Here is a 19053-nt window from a genome sequence, read left to right as displayed (position 1 = left end):
TACGCTTCGTTTGGTCTAGTCAGTAGATATCGCTAAAGCTAATCCGTAAAAGATTATCAATTAATTGGATTTATCAGGTTGCTTCTTACATTTTTGTTCTAAGAACCATTCCTTTTTACCATTGCTGAGCAACACCTTAAAAGAATTTTCAAAGATACTGAACGCTGCATGAATTGCAATTTATTGATACTCCACATAATTGTTAGCTAGACTAATATGATTTTAAGATGAAAGACAATATATAATGTTATGGTTATGCCTTGATACCAATGAGTACTTACTAGACGAAGTTATCTTTACAGAATGGCCTGAGGGCTTGTATACACTGCTACAGCCTTCTAATGGATGCCCTGCTGGGTTCGTTACAGGACAAAGGGTCTGGTACCCTGAGAGAAGTGGGTACAGCGCATTCTCAGCCAACAGCAATCTACAGGGTATATAGTTTATACACAACTCTTTATTCTAGCTTTGTAGCTTTTCTTTAGTAAATGAACAGTAAAACACAGTATTTCATTCACTCCGATCAGACATTTCTGATCGGATCATTTGGCAAAATCAAGACTGGGCGGTGGCGTAAGAATACAGCTCGATTTGAGCAGTTTAAGATTTTTAAAACATGAGATATAACATGAACCCGAAAATAAAATAAATATATCTACTTTTTTTCTATTTAACCAGAATGATTATTAAAATAATGATATCAAATATCATGTTCCTTTGAAAACATGGGTGTTAAAAAGTATGAAAGTATATACAATCTAAAGTATCTTATATATGTAAAACGATATGCATGGGACATCTAGGCTTCGAAGAGGAAGAAGTTGGTTTTAAGTTTGATTTTCAAGTGAAGCTACTAGAAGCTCTTAAATTGGTGTATGAATGTCAGGGTACTGCTTTTTTCCTTGCCACGATTATGAGGAGAGTGCCATTTTCCAGATGCACCAATCGTCTCCGCGAACGCGCAGTAGTAAGCTGTCATCCTTTCTGTTTATGTAATGTGATCAAACGTAGTCCCAGCATGTCTTTTACTTACCTCCAAGGTTATTTCACAGAAATTGCCGATCGTGATCCGATTGTCCGATAAGCTGATGGTACGTGCTGGTAAGCGTCCGTCGTCAGATGTCACCTCTTTTCTTTATAAGACTACTGTTAAATAACCAAGAGTCATAGGATCGTGGTATAGGCTATGAAGATTGTCGGGGTATATTACCTTGACCTGCTTTTAGGGTCATAGTTATAACATGTTTTAAAACCTTCAGGCAACTTCTGAATTACCAAAAAACCTTGGGGAATTCAATTGTGCCTGTAGCATGCTAATATAAGGACTTTGACGTTGAATATGTTGCAACGTTTACGCAATTTGCAACTAAGCTCCAGAAGGTGAAGTGAAATCATATTTAGGTTAGGTTAAATTAGCTTGCTATGAAGACTGTTTCAATAAATTTTACCTTTCCCACTTTTAATGTCACAGATGTGAGATATTATTACCAACACTAATTATGAATAAGTGAGCGATACATTTCCAGTGCAATTACATTTACATCCTAATAACACCAAGAATATTCCCAGGAATCGGAACTACCTTTTATGTAAATTTGAAAGATTCGGGGTTGGGGGTTGCAGTCAAGTTTTCCCGTCATCGTGCTACTTAATTTAACGATTAACGCTTTACCGGACAGGTTATGCTAACCAGACCCAAATTGACTGGCACTTCTGTACAAAGAGTAGCGATAATTCTAACAGCGAAACTTGGCCGCCTGGAGACTACTGTATCATGAGACAAGAAGGAGTGTGTCCGACGGGTAGGTATCACACTGCATTATGACACAAGGAGTGTGACTTTAGGTAGGTATCACACTGCATCATGACACCAGCAGTGTGACTATAAGTAGGTATCACACTGCATCATGACACAAGGAGTGTGACTATAGGTAGGTATCACACTGCATCATGACACAAGGAGCGTGATTATAGGTAGGTATCACACTGCATCATGACACAAGCAGTGTGACTATAGGTAGGTATCACACTGCATCATGACACAAGGAGTGTGACTATAAGTAGGTATCACACTGCATCATGACACAAGGAGTGTGACTATAAGTAGGTATCACACTGCATCATGACACAAGCAGTGTGACTTTAGGTAGGTATCACACTGCATCATGACACAAGGAGTGTGACTATAAGTAGGTATCACACTGCATCATGACACAAGCAGTGTGACTTTAGGTAGGTATCACACTGCATCATGACACAAGCAGTGTGACTATAGGTAGGTATCACACTGCATCATGACACAAGCAGTGTGACTATTGGTAGGTATCACACTGCATCATGACACAAGGAGTGTGATGATATGTAGGTATCACATTGTATCATTGTACCTGGATGAAAGCCGACATGCTAAAGCTTAATCAGGAAAAGACGGAACTAATCGTCATTTCCCCCAAAGTGTCATCAAACAATGGCTCTCCAGCTCAAGGTCGGTGCCAGAACTATTGAGACTGACCCAGCTGTTAAAATCCTAGTGGTATACTTTGATAGTTCATTGAACATGGAAAAACAAATGAACGCTATTGCCAAATCCTGTTTCTACCAGATTAGGAACATCGGCTGTATATAACAGTTTATAACTGAAGATGCATGCAAGATTTTGGTGCATTCACTTGTTACCTCTCAGTCGTATTATGGTAACGTCCTGCTCTGTGGTATATCTGACAAACTAACTAGTCGTCTGCAGAGGGTCCAGAACACTGCAGCACGGTTGGTTACTCGTACTCTAAAGAGAGAACACATCACACCTGTGCTATATTCATTGCACTGGTTACCTGTACGATACAGGTCGCAGTACAAAATTTTGGTGTACACATGCAAGGCGCTGAATGGAACAGCTCCTCAGTACATACAGGAGCTTGTTACCCTGTATCAGCCGTCACGATCACTGTGGTCGGAGTCAGAACCATTGTTGTGTGTCCCAAAATCTCGTATTGTGACCTATGGAAACCGGTGCTTTGGGAGGGTTTCGGCCACGTTGTGGAATAGCTTAACATCTGCTATTAGAAAGTCAAATATCCTGGCCAAATTCAAGAGGGACATCAAAACTCACCTCTTCACGTCTGCATGTTAGGGTTTCTGCAAAGCAAAGACGTCATGTAAATACCACCCTTTTTTGTTCAATTATGTGCACATTGCTTGCTTAAATGTATGAAAGTGATTGTAAGCATTTGTTTTTGTTTCACAATTATAACTATTACTATAATCCATATGTTGTAAAGCGCTTTAGAGTAATTTTACATATTAAATAGGGCGCTATATAAATGTTGTATATTATTATTATTGTGACACAAGGAGTGTGACCACAGATAGGTATCACATTGCAGCACAAGACCACGAGGGGGGTGTCCCATAGGTAGGATCATGTAATGTCTGTTTTATTTTGACGAGTAGCGTTTTGCCTTCTTGCAGCTTCTCGTTCAACCTCAGCTATGTTCGTTGTTCATACGCTGTCACTTCCGAAAATGATTAACATAGCCGTTTGGAGTAAAACTGGTATGATAGTAATACCCTATTTGACTCACTTAACATTTTCAATTATAACCATTCAACATGTATTCATGACACTCCGGCAATTCAATAGATGTTGAACTTCATTTGTAATGACCATATGAAAATGACAAAATACTGTGAAAATCGACTGGGTATTTAACAATTTTACAATAGATTATCACACATTTAATTTTGTCTTGATAGTAAAATATATATTTGTATGAACATTGTACCTTATATCATCGTATCGTGTCTATTGAAGGCTTTAGCAGTGGCAGCATAACCATAGACGAGGAAGACTATGCGCCGAGCGATAGGTCTCAGGGAACGGGCACTCTACCAGACGGGGAGTACAACCGCAACTCCATCGTGTACTTCTGCTGCAAGTATGTCTATTTTTCCGTCAGTTCTGTTGATTGATAAGGAAATATTCTTAGAGGCGTTAATCAAAGCAATAAAGGTAATATCATTTCCTGTATACCTGTTTCCATAAATTTCTGAGTGGTATGGGAGACCGGGGCATGTTCGGCCCCGGGGTAAGTCCGGCCACCCTTGATATATTTGGACTTAAGCAAATATTTACAATTTTAAGAATCTTAGCAGTTTAACTGGCTCAGCAGGACATTCACACGAAAAGTTGGCGAAGAAAACTCAATGATAAAAACTAACAGCGAGAAAGTTACTTTTATGGGGGTAGAAAGAAATTCATGACCTCATTTCGTTCTAGTTTTGCTTTTTTTCTATAAACCGAATTACAACTTTTTCACCATACGCGTAACACACCGACAGCTTCACATGATGGTATACATTAAAGCTTTACATTGACTTTACATGAATGCTGAAGTATACGGTTTTATTGAAACATAAATTTCGGGCAGGGTCGGTCCATGATGTCGGGGCAAAGTTCGGACAATGCAACGCATGCATCAACAAAAAAAACCCGGGGAAAACATTTGACGTTGCCTGCTTTATGACGTCATAATTCGTCATAGGTCGGACTTGGCCAAAGTAAAATAATTCTTCAAATACATATGTGTTTGCACTGTTATTATTATTTTTGAAAGGCGGCACTGATTTTCTCTTCCAAATGGTGCATTAACAAATAAATTTCAACAAACATCATATTACAGAGAACGACTTTAATAAAAAAAAAAATAGGCCGAACTTGCCCTGGCCTCTCCCTAATTTAAATGTGCTGGACTGCAACAACAGTTTAGGATCCTCCACAGCAACGAAGTACAACAATTTTTACTAATCTCTTTACCGCCATGAAACAACTAATTTGTTACGTAGGTAGGTTGAATATGCAATATTTGTAAATATACAAATATTAAAGGCAAACATCAAACCAATGCAATTGCAAGATTGTAATATTAGAAGCATTATGTATTTAAAAATTCAAAAAATGAGGTAAAAAAACATGATTTCCGTCAACAACAAAAGCAAACCGTCCTCACTGACACCAACAACTTTTGCCTTGACACCCAGGTTGTAAGCAACTGCCGTCTGCTCAATCTCAGTCTCCCAAACGTAAATGCTTACACGAGAAAAAAAAGTATTGATCTCAGTGTAAAACGAATCTAAAATTAGCATTTGGTAACAATATTATTTAATGCAGAATTATCGGAACTTTAGCAGTGCATCTATATGTTTATGTAGCATTCAAATGCGTTATTTATAAATTATCAGGTGATAGATTTACGTAAGTGTCTAAGACACTTGTTTCTATTTCCTATTTTGTGTTTTGTTACAAAATGCTATATATATATATATATATGTATATTGCATATATATGTATATAATTGAAATACTTGAATAAAAGAAAGTTTAAACTAACTAAATTATCAAATTATCAATATTGCAGTTATATCAGAGCTTTATTCTGTTGGACCTCTCTTTAAACGGAGGTACGTGTGATTGTAATGCAATGTATATCCTTAAACGGGTTTAATTACAGGAACGATGGATCAGTAGCGGTTGCAGTCACCTTCCCGTCAACGACTCCGTTCATTCTGTTCCCCTACACGGTGGGTAGCTGTCAGTTGATTAGCGGTATGACAGACAAGCCAGGGTATACCTTCTTTGACACCGAGCCCAATGGCAACATAGACACGTATGAAGGCACAGTTCCATACAAAGGAGGCCCACCAACCTGGTACATCCACCACTGCTATTACCAGTAGATTTCAAGGAACAGAGACCGTGGTGGATTTAGAGAACTGAGAGGAGTTGTCATTGACAAGTGCAAAGGATTTTGCAGAAATGAAAAGTTGTTACTGACGGATCAATAGGATTGGCGGTTCTTCAGGTTCCCTCACTGCATTATGTCTCCTAGTTTTCCCAAAGTACAAAAAGAAATATAACTGTCTCTTATTTTTTATTCATTTTATTTATTTAGTTAGTTTATTGTTACTCATGTTTACATAAAGATTGCTGTATTATTATAACCATAAGTGCGGTTATCTCCCTTGCTCACCTTCTGTTGTAAATTGTTGTGGCACTGTAGGATTACTGGAAAGTCTTGATTATCATCCATTATACAGTTATATTATCGCCGTCACTATGGAACTTCACTATTGGAAAATAGAAAGCATAAAGATTTTTTTTATAATAACACAATCTCCGGATAATTAATGCCACAAATCAAACAAATCACGATTAAAAATAAATTCTACCTATACATTTACCGTTTGCCATAATTCCGAAATGAATATAAACATTCAAATAAATGTATTGATGTATTTTCAATGGGCTTTATTGTATTCATTTTTCAGGTTTGTCCACAACATTGTTCAGAATAATGCGTTTCAAATGTTTTTTATTTGGTTAAGATAATGTGAGCTTGATATTAGTTCAGTTTTGTTGTGTCCTATTGTAGTTCTATGTTACCATATGATACGCGACGGTAACATTTCAAATTCGTTATTTTATATAGAGTAACATTGAAGTATCTCTTGTGAAGACTGTAACTCGTGTTAGTGACTTTGTGTATCTCTTTATTCATCTATTTACGTGTCATTCATAACGGAAGACACCAAACATTATGGTCAACACACCCGGTCACAACACAACGAAACGTTCTTCCCTTGTTACCTACAATTTAACAACACTTTTCATTGGTTAATTACCATTTGTTGATGAGTCACGTTCAATCCGACGCTTGATCACTTGTAATCTCTGTTCGGCGTAGCTTGCGCAGACAACAAGAGTCTGGTTGAACGAGACTACGATAGACCATGCGCGTGCATGTATTATTTTCCAGCAGACCGTGTGCATGCAACGCTCTTCCCAAAACCTCCCCCGCAAATTCAACAAAAAAAGCTAGCCGCAAGACTAGGCTCTTTTGTCGAGTGTTAGCACACGCATTTAATTTTGTATGTAAAAACAATTTCTATATAATCTCTAGATCTTTTTAAACCTGTCAGGTTCGCGGTCAAAATCTTCCGCCGAACTCAGTACCACGAAGGTGACTTGAAAAAGTATTTGTAAATCTGCCAAATGCTGATTTCATATGTTGACGAGCGATGTCGATAGATTGGTAGTTCATGTTGATTGTTTGAAATAAACATCTGATATTTATAAGGCATATTTATAAACCATTACGTCAGTGTTTATTTTTTATCGTCTTTCAACCGAATGGTGACTGAAAATGAAAAGTCCTTCCAATGTATATCCAGGGTAAATAGACAAAATAAGTCGCATACTGGGTACAAAACAAAACAAAAACACGCAGCTTGTTGTGAAATGAAGACATATAGGCATACGTGACAAATGTTTGCACGTGCAAGAGAACAGCCTAGTTCAAATAATGATCTAGGTCACTTGGACTATAATATTGTGTATCTTGTTTATAGTAGACTCAGGCCGCAAGCGGCCTTCGCTGATTATATTATTTTTTCTAACATTTTCTCACCCTCGTTATCTATTCCACCATAATGCACGCAAATATGTTGATTATTTCTAAATCATCCCATCGTGAATCTTACATTTGTCTTTAACCATACAATCACAGTTATACATATAATATCAACAAGGAAAAGCAACTCCTGTTTTAATAGTGTAAGGTGTGTTGCATTCAAACAGGACACCAAACCGTGAACAACACAACATTTACAAACTCTCTCACTCTTTCATTTTAAGAGTTGGTGTTTGCCAAAACACTCTGTCAGTTGTATTTCTATAATGTAAGTCATAGACTGCTGTCAACATTTCTACACGTAAAACATTACTGTTGCATACAAACAGAGGACATCGACTTGGGTGTCAATAGTTTTATTACAAACAAAACATGAACTTTGTTATTTTTAAAATGACCTGACGAACTCGACTGAACTAAGATTGCATTTAGTTCCATCATAATGACGATTTAAGTTTAAAACTATAAAATGACTGATATTTCATCTTCAAACTGAGCTCCTATTTGATGAGGGTTTTGAATTCCATGAAAGAAGAACGTTGCACATTTTAAACGTTAGGCAGACCCAAATACGAAAGACAACAGCTGTCATGGACACCGTTGATAATGAGGGCAAGGCCGTAGCCATGCTACAAAACAAAATGCTTGTGAAAAGCTTCATGTCAAAATTGATAAGGAAAGAGTAAGATTTCTGATTCCCAATACATATAACTGTACCCCATGGCGGAGAAGATTAAAATGTAACTGTATACCCAATATCAACAAAACTGAGACTATACTGTTTCTATTATGTTTCCATGTCTCTAGCGTGAGTGCGTAAATCAAATACATTGTACAAAGTCTCCAACTCATAAGATCTGGCAGAAAGTATCACCAGGTAGATAAATCCTGGCGAAGAGCGACAATCGTCAATCTTCATGACATCATGGATTTGCTAGAATATGTGGTGACAACATATATCAGCTTTAAAAAATATATTCCGAGATACCATCTATCAGCAACACTTCGGCACCATTGTGGACATTTCAATTTCTCCCATTGTGACCGATTTGTTTGTGGAACATCCGGGGAACGATTAATACCATATACATCAATACTGATGAATAAGTGAGTGTCCTGTTACACATGGCATGTAGACACTGGAACATCAAAGACAATATACCATGTTTGTGAAACACGGATCTACTCACATTCAACGGATAGACTTTGATCAGCAGAACCATTCTATTGTGTACTAGCTCTTTCCTTAATTTCCATTTGGGGCTTATATATGTTCTGATATTTCCACGCATTCTTTTGACATTGATATAGTGTTACATTATGTAAACCAATTTTGTAATTGCATTTAGGGTTAACATTTATTGTTGGACATATCCTACACACTCCTTTTATTAAATGAGATTACATGTTCCGTTAGTTGCCATTTCACGACCATTTATCTGTTTTTCACTTTAGCTCAACCGGTAGAGCGGCTGGCTGGGCCGAAGGTCGCGGCCGGAATAAAGATATAATTGGAGGTTCTTATATTATACAGTTAAAGTATGGGGCTGAGGGATATAGCAAGTTTCTGGTGTCCCGAGACCAGGTCTATTTCCCGAGGAGAAGCCGAGGGAAATAGGCATGGTCAAGAGACACCAGAAACTTGCTATATCCCTCAACCCCATACTTTAACCGTTTTATTATACCGATACACACTGGTGAGATAGTGTTAACTACAAAATATTTGTAAGCCATAAGCTGTATAGCTTCACGTCCCAACTACCCCTTTGATGGCAATGAAGCCAAATGCTTCTGAGTTCGGTATCAAGCTCCGCCCACCTCGAGCATTGCTTCAGAGTTCGGTAACAAGCTCCGCCTACCTCTCGCCTGATTGGCTCGGCGGAAACACCCGAGTGTAGGTGTGTTTTAGTTCCCAGACTAACACACAGGACTAAAACACAGTTAGGCAAAAGTGGGGATATATTCGATTTAACCAATTACTTTTATACAGAGTAAATAAAGTAGAGGTATAATAAACCGCTTTATCACATCTTAGTTCGTAGGTCGTCTCAAACATATGGAGAAATGAGTGCCACTTTTCCTCACGAATATTAATGAGGGACGGGGCATGTTTGATCACGTGATCATCATAGTTTTTCCGCGACACCATGGCAACAGAAAAAAATAATTTCCAGGCTCATTTTAGTTACGATTTTGGCGTATTTCAAGACAACTCTGTAGAATAAAATTAACCAACTGGTCACATTGAACGAAATTTATCAAAGATAATGGGAACGGGAGTTACATATCTTCTCAATATAAGGAAAAATATAGAATATACAGCCAGACAGCTGTCATTCTCGCACATTCTATACTACCGATGAAGGAGCATAAACAATGTGCATTTTGTACTTGTTACGTCTACACTATATACAAATCTTATTTTATTTATATGTTAGAAGACATTTAAGATGTTAATTGTGAAACATTAACCTACAAAATCCAAATCCTCGTGGTTAACGAGAAATTCGTGTTTTAAAATCAGAAATTTGCGAAAGTTCAAGGGGCCCCCGAAGGGGTAATGTAATTCAATTATCAACTGCACGACTGGTTTTAACTAAAATTCCAACAAGTGAATCTATAGCCTAAAAGGTGTGGTATCTTAAAAAAGTTGCATGATTAGAATAAAACAATACCAAATATGACGATTGCAATATCATATATATTGCAGTAGTACTGTTAGTATACGTGATACAAAGATTCTAAAACAATAAGGACAGAATAACCACGGGCTGACGGGTGTTACTTAATATACTAAGGACTGTGTATATTTATATTTAACAGATAAGGGGTGCAAGACGTGAACCAGACTGTCCCGGAGAGAAAGATTAAATTTACATGTCTCAGATGATCATTTCGGAGGCTAGGCTGGAATACCAGCTCTTTTTCAAATGTTGAATTTAAATATAGTTAGTTGGAACGACTGATAAATTTACATATTTTATTCAACAATAAGGCAGACGGATTGACTTATCAATTAAAAAATATAACAACATCGATTATAGCTTCAAGTACATGTCAGTATCATTATGCTTTAATTTCTCGTCATGAAAATCCGTTTTTGCTCCTTTTTTGACGTATAAAAATTATGAGGTGATCGAGCAAATACGTTCATATGTGATACCAACTTAGAATAAAAGATTGTCTACACATTTATTTAACAGCGTCTGAAACAGGGAAAAAACTTTATGTCACGGCATATATGTTCTGGAAAATATAACTAAAAAGAAATATTAAATAATTTACATATAACATGTAAGATCAGTGAGAAGTTGTAAGTTATTTTTTTCGAATCATGTGGCCATTGTGTTATCCCAATGGGCCAAATGGCCGCCATTTTATCCAAGATGGCGGATTATGCAAATCAGCAAAGTGACCGTCATTTCTCCATATGAGCGGTTCACAAACTATTATCCGTGATTATAGGGCCTTTGTTACCAGCCAATGCATTTCTCAACTCCTTGGGTAGCATACAGCCGGAGCTGCCATTTCGGCGCTAACAGCTAGCATTCAACAATTCTAGCACTGCCCAACCACGTACTAAGTTACAGCTGAGTAGACTGGAACAAGCTGAGTAAAGTATCTTGCTCAAGGATACAACACACTGAAAGAAGAAAACTTAAGAAACTTTCCCTAATGTACAAACTCCATAATAAACAAACACCTTCTTATTTACCTAACATTCTTCCTCCTTAAGTATGCGAACGCAATAGCTACAACTTGAGAAATACTGAAAACTACACTGTTCCCAATTTCCGTCTGTCTAGTTCATTCCAATCCTTTATTCCTTCTATAAGGTATGGAACGATTTACCAAACACTGTCAGAGAGCAGCCATCCGTTAACATTTTTAAATCATCGATTCAGCGTAACAAAAGTTACTTGTTGCCTATTTTTTTTCATGTAGGAAATCGAAAACTAGATATTTTACATACACGATTGTGTCATTCATGTAGTAGTTTAAATTATGATTTGTATAGAGTTAATATTNGATATACAGATACAGATACAGATACAGAAGCTTTATTTTACGTCGAATATTATAAACATACAACATAAGCTACGAAGAGCTTGTATTTCGACAAACACATGTAAAGAACAAAATACATAACAAGATTTTTTTACAAAATACACGTACATATTGAAACGTTAAACAGTAAAAATATGAAGCATATAAAGTATGTACAGCACATTTGCAGAAAATAAACATATGACAAAAGCATCAAATTGAAAACTACAAAGCTGACAAAAAGCACAGAGCCATATGTAAAGCTGTACGTTACATTTTAAACAATACACTTCAGCCAGCACAGGACACATACGAAGCAGGAAAAATAGGTAGCCAGAAACGCTAACCAACACATAAAGTGCATCCGCACTCGGGCCCGTCCCACCTACGGATCAGTCTGCCGAACTCGGAGTAGTTCACTTTACGCAATTCGTTCGGCAGGCTGTTCCATATGCGGGCGCCCTCATAGCGGAAGGACCTCTTTCCATACCTGGTGGTGTTGACCCTTGGAAGCTGTGCTGTATTTTCATTCCTAAATGAATAAGATGAACATTTTATATTTATTATTTCTTGTTGGTAGTCAGGAGATAACTTATAAACAATTTTAAAAACTTCACAAGCAATGAGTTTCATGCGAGTAATATGTAGATAATATGAGTCTGTGCTCGATAAAATATCCTTGTAGTCTGAGATATAATCATTTAGTACAAAACGTAGTCCTCTCTCCTGGATTTTTTCATCTTGTTTGTGCTAGATTTATTACAAAAGTGCCAAATAACAGGACAAAAATTAAAGTTTGACATTACAAAGGATTTGAGAATTAACATTTTTACATTTTTTGGTAAGGAGTTTCCAATTCGCTTGAGTACCGCCAACTGTTTTGAGGCTTTTCAACATAGCTCTGAGATGTGTTGGTCAAAATTTAATTTTGAATCTATATTTACTCCAGGTAGCTTTACATTTTCTTCACAGTCAATTTTTACTCCTTCAATTTCGAAATTTGTTAAATCATTTTGATTTTTTCCAAAATAAATTGCCTGAAACTTATCATGGGAGAACACCAGGAATGGGGTCGGACATACATAAAACATTTAAACACATATAGAAACACCCACCTTTCTACTATAATACGTTTCGTTCACTCTACCATGTTGATTGATTGATGGGGCTTTACNCCTAATCCTTTTTGTTGAATGACAAATAAAAAATGTTTAAATCAATAAATCACAACACATTGTCGTGCCGTGGCGCGAACCCGCAACCCTTCAGTCACGAGCCCGGCGTCCTACCACTGGACTACCGTGCCCAGCAAAAAAAAAGCTTTTACATAACTTAAAGCAACACTTTCTATCCTGATTTTTTTCTGTTTTTATTAATTAAAAAAGATATAACTGTAAAGAAATATTTATTTGCTTTCTAAAGTTTCTAAAACTAAAAAGTATAAAATTTAGAAAAATAACCTAGAAAACCTTAAAGTGTGACATTTGGGATGAATTAGGTGTGAAAGGTTATGAAAAAATATTTTGCAGTCGATAAGAATGTGAGAAGTATTTTATGTAGGCAGTGAATGCATAACAAACAAATTAACGTCCGAAAACACACCACATTTTATTATTATTCATATGACGCAATTTTAAGCATATCTTGACAGAAGGTATTTTTATGGTATCATATCTTTGAAAAACCAAATTTTCAAAGTATGCCAAAATAAATCGACCGTGACTAGGCTAGAGTAACCCCCCTTACCTATTACACATAAGATGGCGCCATAATCGACGTCATTATCCGCCATCTTGTTGCTGATTCAGAGCATAATCACTGATACGATTCAAAGCAGGTACATAATCATCTATACTTTGGGTTAAACTTATCCAATTTTACAATTTTTGTATCATCTAGTGTCACATATCTTTCATCATGATACTCAGATCTCTATTATCTTCACAATAACTAAGAAAGCGGCCTTTATAAGCTATCGAAACCGATCACCTGACTTCCCAGGCACTTCCCATTTTTGTGTTTGTTGACATTATGCGTTGACAATTGTGAATCAAAGCATGCCAATACTCAGATTTGTAAATGGCTGTGCATAAAATATCTTGAATGTGATTGAAACTTACTCAGGTCCAGGGTTGACCACAAACTTACAAGTTGAAAACGTAGACGAAATTTGATTGGATTTGCCTTGGAAGGTTCGGCGCTTTTCTTCATTGAGTGAACAAGTTTCGTCATGAGGGAAATATGACTTCTATCTAGATATTCTGCAACACCCTCTGTCGAGTATTATGTGCAGCGTTTAGGCTACGTTATATGTATCGAAGAATTTTGGGAATAATTCCTTTTATTTTGCTAAAAATGTGATTGAAAAAATCTAAAAAAAAAAAGACTGAGAACAGTCTACTTCAGTTTCATAAAGCATACCATGGATAGCACGGATATGTTAACATTAAATATCCCCAGTCCATCTCATAAAATAAACAATTAGCTAGTTCTGCAACAGGAGTGTCCTGAGTGTTACAAGACAATGGGCAGACTTGGATTTGAATCATTTGACAGCCAACCAGTTAGTTGATTGTCTTTGCGAGATGTCAGTGATCATGACCAGCACATACAAGTGTACATGTAAAAGAAGTGCATTGAATAGATTGCCTTACAAGCGTCAACTGTAGGGAATTTCCCTTTAACTCAGCGGTAGAGCATTGGGCTGGAGAGCCAAGGGTCATGGGTTTGAGGCCAAGCAACGGCACTATCTTTATCACTATTCCTCGTCCTATTACAAATTGGTGCCGTTATCACCCTCCCCTTTCAAGGAAGATTAACCCTTTGTGGGGAGTCAAAAAACCCAGTATGGTGTTTGAAAAAAGGGGGGAATAGTGTAAAAGAAGTGCATTGAATAGGTTGCCCTACAAGCGTCAGCTGTAAGAAATTTCCCTTTAGCTCAGCGGTGGAGCATCGGGCTGGAGAGCCAAGGTTTGCCGGTTTTAGCCCCCAGCGACGGCACTATCTTTATCCCTATTCCTCATCCTATTACAAATACAGTTGGAATTGATCCTGCATTTCGGTAACAATAACTCATTTGATTAACAATTTTATTCCTGAAATGGGGAATAAAGTGAAATAAAAACATACCCAGTTCTTTTACACTTATGATTAAAAAAGGGTGTCATTCTCTCAGCATAATCCAATAAGAAATACAATGAGGTACAATTTGGCAAAAGAATTATTAATTCAGTTTGAATTTTTGTGAAAATGACAAATTATATCACCTCTATTGCTTATAGTGTGTTGTAGAGTAGCTATAAATAGCACACAGAAAAAAATCATGCGCATGCTTACCTCTCGCATTTGCACTAGATAATCCCATTGACTACACACTGAAGTCAATGGAGAACAAAGTCATTGATATGGTTTGTCCTTTTAGGTTAGACATCATAATTGATAATTTTCTTGCACAAATGTGCTTCATTGTGTTATTTATTGGATTTTGTTGAAAGAATAACATCCTTTATACTCCAAGTATTTAAAAGAAATTTGTGTGTTTTTATTTCACTTTATTCCCCATTTCAGTTATAAGATTATACACCAATGGGTAACTATTACCAAATGCAGGATTAGTACCCATATGAAATGCGTCGTTGTGCCCAACCTGAATAATTAATAAATAGATCCAGAGCTTAACTCCAGAAGTTGAGAGAAAATTTGTTATTTTACTTAACTTCTTTTGTATTGATGCCCCAATTTTTTATGTAGGTGTCAAATTTGATAGGTTCTAGTTAAGTTTAATCTTAATAAGCTATATTCCTGCTTAAACCAGGTCAAGTAGATTTACTATATATATATTTATCCAGTTGCATTCTATTACTGTTTAAATAGTACTGTTGCCTTAACTTTTTAAAAATTAATATGAACATTTTATATTCACAGGAAATTTTACAGTTATGGCGGCGGGCCCATACAACTACTCCTATATATTCAAATACATTATTATAGGAGACATGGGTGTAGGGAAATCATGTCTGTTACACCAGTTTACAGAAAAGAAATGTAAGTTTTTCGGGAAGTTATTTAACATACCGTTTGAATTGATGTAAATTTTATGACAGGTGAACTGATAGCTTCTGCTCATTATTCATTACCAAGATCAATTTCTGTTGTTTATATACGGTTATGAGTCACAGGTGACACACTAATACTGATGTCATTATTTGACAATTAGAGTAGTTTATTAGTGTTAGGAATTAGTGATATTTAAGCATTAAACTGCCTTCTTTGGAAAGTTATTGTCCTATAATTCTCACAGGATTGCAGACAAATTGAATAGCCGCGTTAGCATGTATTAATTAATTTGTCTGCAATCCTGTGAGAATTAAAGGACAATAACTTTCCAAAGAAGGCAGTTTAATACTTATGCTTCCGGTTTAATTTAAGTATGTTATTGCATTTCAAAGTCAGATTTAGCGCTGTCTGTCAATGGGATTTGTTCTTGTGATATCACGAGTACACACGGCCGTTCCAGGCAAAAAATATAGTTCGTGGAAATAAACACAAAATCGTCAATTTAATTTCAACAATTTTATCAATATATTCCACCGTGAGGATATTCACCTTTCATACAACATAACTACATATATAAATTGTTGCGAGTTACATTAATCATCGGTCAAAATGACGTCATTTAGTCAAGGTGACACAAACATGTTCTTCATATCACTACACCAATGGGAATTATGTGAGAATTATGATATGATATCTTTCCCTTTTGTTTGGTAAGGTTATATAGTGTTAATGCAGAGCAACTGAAAATATACATTTTTAACTGACTTATGATAATTATTGGTTCAGATCAATAACTTAATAAATACAAGTACAGAAAGAATCATTTCATTATTTTGGACATCAAAAAACTAGTCCCTTGTACACAATTAAATTAAACGACAAACTCTGTGTAACAAGTCAGTTTTTGAAATCATACTTCTTTTTTGGAATCATATTTTCACATCAGTTGGGAGGCAAAGGTAACATATTACAGTACTACATCTGAATTTTTACATAGCGTTTTACCTTCTTATTTTGTAGATGGATATTCAGTTTTCATAATTTTTGATTCCTATACATTTTTGATTCCTATAAATTTGATAATGTCACCTGGTTTTCACTATTCAGCTAAAATTGATGGTGCGAAATCTTATATTTTAAATCAGTAATTCTGTTTACTCAATCAATTTCCAATTCTAAAAGATAATCTTAATAAAACTATATATGACAAATAAGCTAGGGTGTCAATCATTGCCCATATTTTCCATCCATTGATTTTCTTTGTACAATCAAAAATAGACTGGTTAAATCTCTTCATTTGTTCATGTATTCGTTAAGCTTCCTGACAATGAATGCTGAAATATATTAATGTTTTTGTTTTAATTTAATTTTCAGTTATGGCAGATTGTCCACATACAATAGGTGTTGAGTTTGGTACCAGGTAAGTAGCTGCGATCATCTGTACTCACCTGTGGTTAAGCCTCTAATATTACTGTGTATAGACAGGATACTTTTTTGTATGGCTGATGTTGAATTTGTTTGGCAAAGGACATTGGTCACAAAATTGGTGCCATTTTTTGCATATCCATCATCTGATCAGATGGTCTGAAATTCTTCCGTCAGATTAATTAAAGATGAACAATAATTGACATTATGCGTTGATGAATAATGTTTATAGTCCATCATCCTAATAAATTAAAATATGACTGTCTGACATTCAAGTTGTCTAATGAAATTAGTAGTTTAGACAAATTTTCACATCCTGTAATATAACCTCCCATGAAATCTACTGCCTACTGGTACATATTGTACATGCTATTTTCTGTTTCACGTTAAAAAAAATCATCTGAGATGAACCAGAATGTGGGTATTAACCCCAAAACAGTGAGACATAAAAAAACAGAAACTGATATATGATAATGCAACTGTTAGTCTTGACTGACTATTTTCACACCTAGCTAAGTCAGTTTACCTGTGAACTTCAGATCCACTTGAATTATGCATGTCCGCCATGTTTTATAAAGTCTCGCCACACTTCTTGCAAACGGACATGACTTTTAATTATCAGTGATATTGACTAGTGGATGTGTCTGGGGATACATTGCATAGAGAGAGGCTTCATCCCAACAGATGACAGCATGTCGTTAGAAGAAGGTTGAGTTACTTCTTAAATGTTATTTTCAGATAGAAGAAAAATTATTTATTTGCTGTATTCAATTCCATGTTTTAAGGATTATTTTCTTTAAATATTGTTATGCAATGGCAAATGCCTTTCCTTCTTCGTTTCAGAATAATCGAGGTATCGGGTCAGAAGATTAAGCTACAGATATGGGACACAGCTGGCCAGGAGCGGTTCCGGGCAGTAACCCGGAGTTACTATAGAGGGGCTGCAGGGGCTCTCATGGTCTACGATATTACAAGGTGGGTAAACAAAGATGCTCTTTTGGGAGCTATAACAGACGGAAAATTAATTTCAAAACAGTTTAATCAAGATGCAAAATTAATTTCAAAACAGTTTAATCAAGATGCTGGTAGATGCTTAATTGGTTCATTAGATTGCAAAGTAGATAACATTAGAGTTACCATAGAGACTATAGCTAGAATCTGCATCTCTAAGTGGTTTAGATTGAATAACCCAACCTCTATTAAAAAGAAGCTATAAAATAGTAGCCCCATGATCTATGATTTAAGTATGAATGTCTGCTGGCATGGTTTCTGCCACTTTTCATAAAACCTATATTATATATAGCTATTGGGCAGAATTTATGAAACTTAACATGAATGTTGGTAAATGGAGGGTGGTATGCAACTGACAGACTCTTCATGTTTCGATGTGTCATGCCACCGTCTGTGATAGGTTGAAATTAAGATATTGAGTTTGCTCATATTTGGTAGGTAGGTGTATAGTTGTGCTATAAGCATTACTGCAACTGTTATTGGCATCATTTGTGACTGCGGGACTAGTTTTGGGGACTTTTTAACAGCTCCCATTACAATCAGCACTTGCATTGTTATACACAATGTTTATATACAGGATACAAAAAGTTATACTAGATTATGACAGAGCAACTGGTAGGACTTAAATATTGAAAGCAATCATCAGTTACCCTGGTCAAGATGAAAAACAAACTTTGGGCTATGGTTGTGATTTTTTTTCTGGCTATCCACCTCGTTCAGGTTTCATTGTCTCAGTCAGTGAATGTTCTTTATCTCATTATTTCAAAGATTAGGAATGAATGAGGCACTCTGGTGTATCTGCTCAAATGTCTATACACATACATTTTGTATTTCTGTTCATTACAGGAGGAGTACATATAATCATCTTAGCAGCTGGTTAACGGACGCACGGAACCTCACAAACCCTAATACAGTATGTATATCCCACCCCCTGAGTAATACAGTATGTATATCACAACTCCTGAGTAATACAGTATGTATATCACAATCCTTAAGTAATACAGTATGTATATCACAACCCCTGAGTAATACAGTATGTATATCACAAC

At 36.1% G+C, this 19053-nt stretch overlaps 1 protein-coding gene across 1 annotated transcript in view; it reads left to right on the top strand.

Moving 5' to 3' along the window:
* Positions 1 to 13263: 13263 nt before the first annotated feature.
* LOC110464888 (ras-related protein Rab-14) overlaps positions 13264 to 19053 on the top strand; it is a 17751-nt gene continuing 11961 nt past the window's right edge. The window contains exons 1-5 of the mRNA XM_021520349.1: positions 13264 to 13349; positions 15437 to 15556; positions 16943 to 16988; positions 17837 to 17968; positions 18851 to 18917. Coding sequence (XP_021376024.1) covers positions 15451 to 15556; positions 16943 to 16988; positions 17837 to 17968; positions 18851 to 18917 — 351 coding nt within the window. The 5' untranslated portion in view covers positions 13264 to 13349; positions 15437 to 15450. The remainder of the gene's footprint in view (positions 13350 to 15436; positions 15557 to 16942; positions 16989 to 17836; positions 17969 to 18850; positions 18918 to 19053) is intronic.

Source organism: Mizuhopecten yessoensis, unplaced genomic scaffold (assembly GCF_002113885.1).
Source record: "Mizuhopecten yessoensis strain PY_sf001 unplaced genomic scaffold, ASM211388v2 scaffold11039, whole genome shotgun sequence".
NCBI lineage: Eukaryota > Metazoa > Mollusca > Bivalvia > Pectinida > Pectinidae > Mizuhopecten > Mizuhopecten yessoensis.
This window is presented reverse-complemented; position numbering and strand designations above follow the sequence as displayed.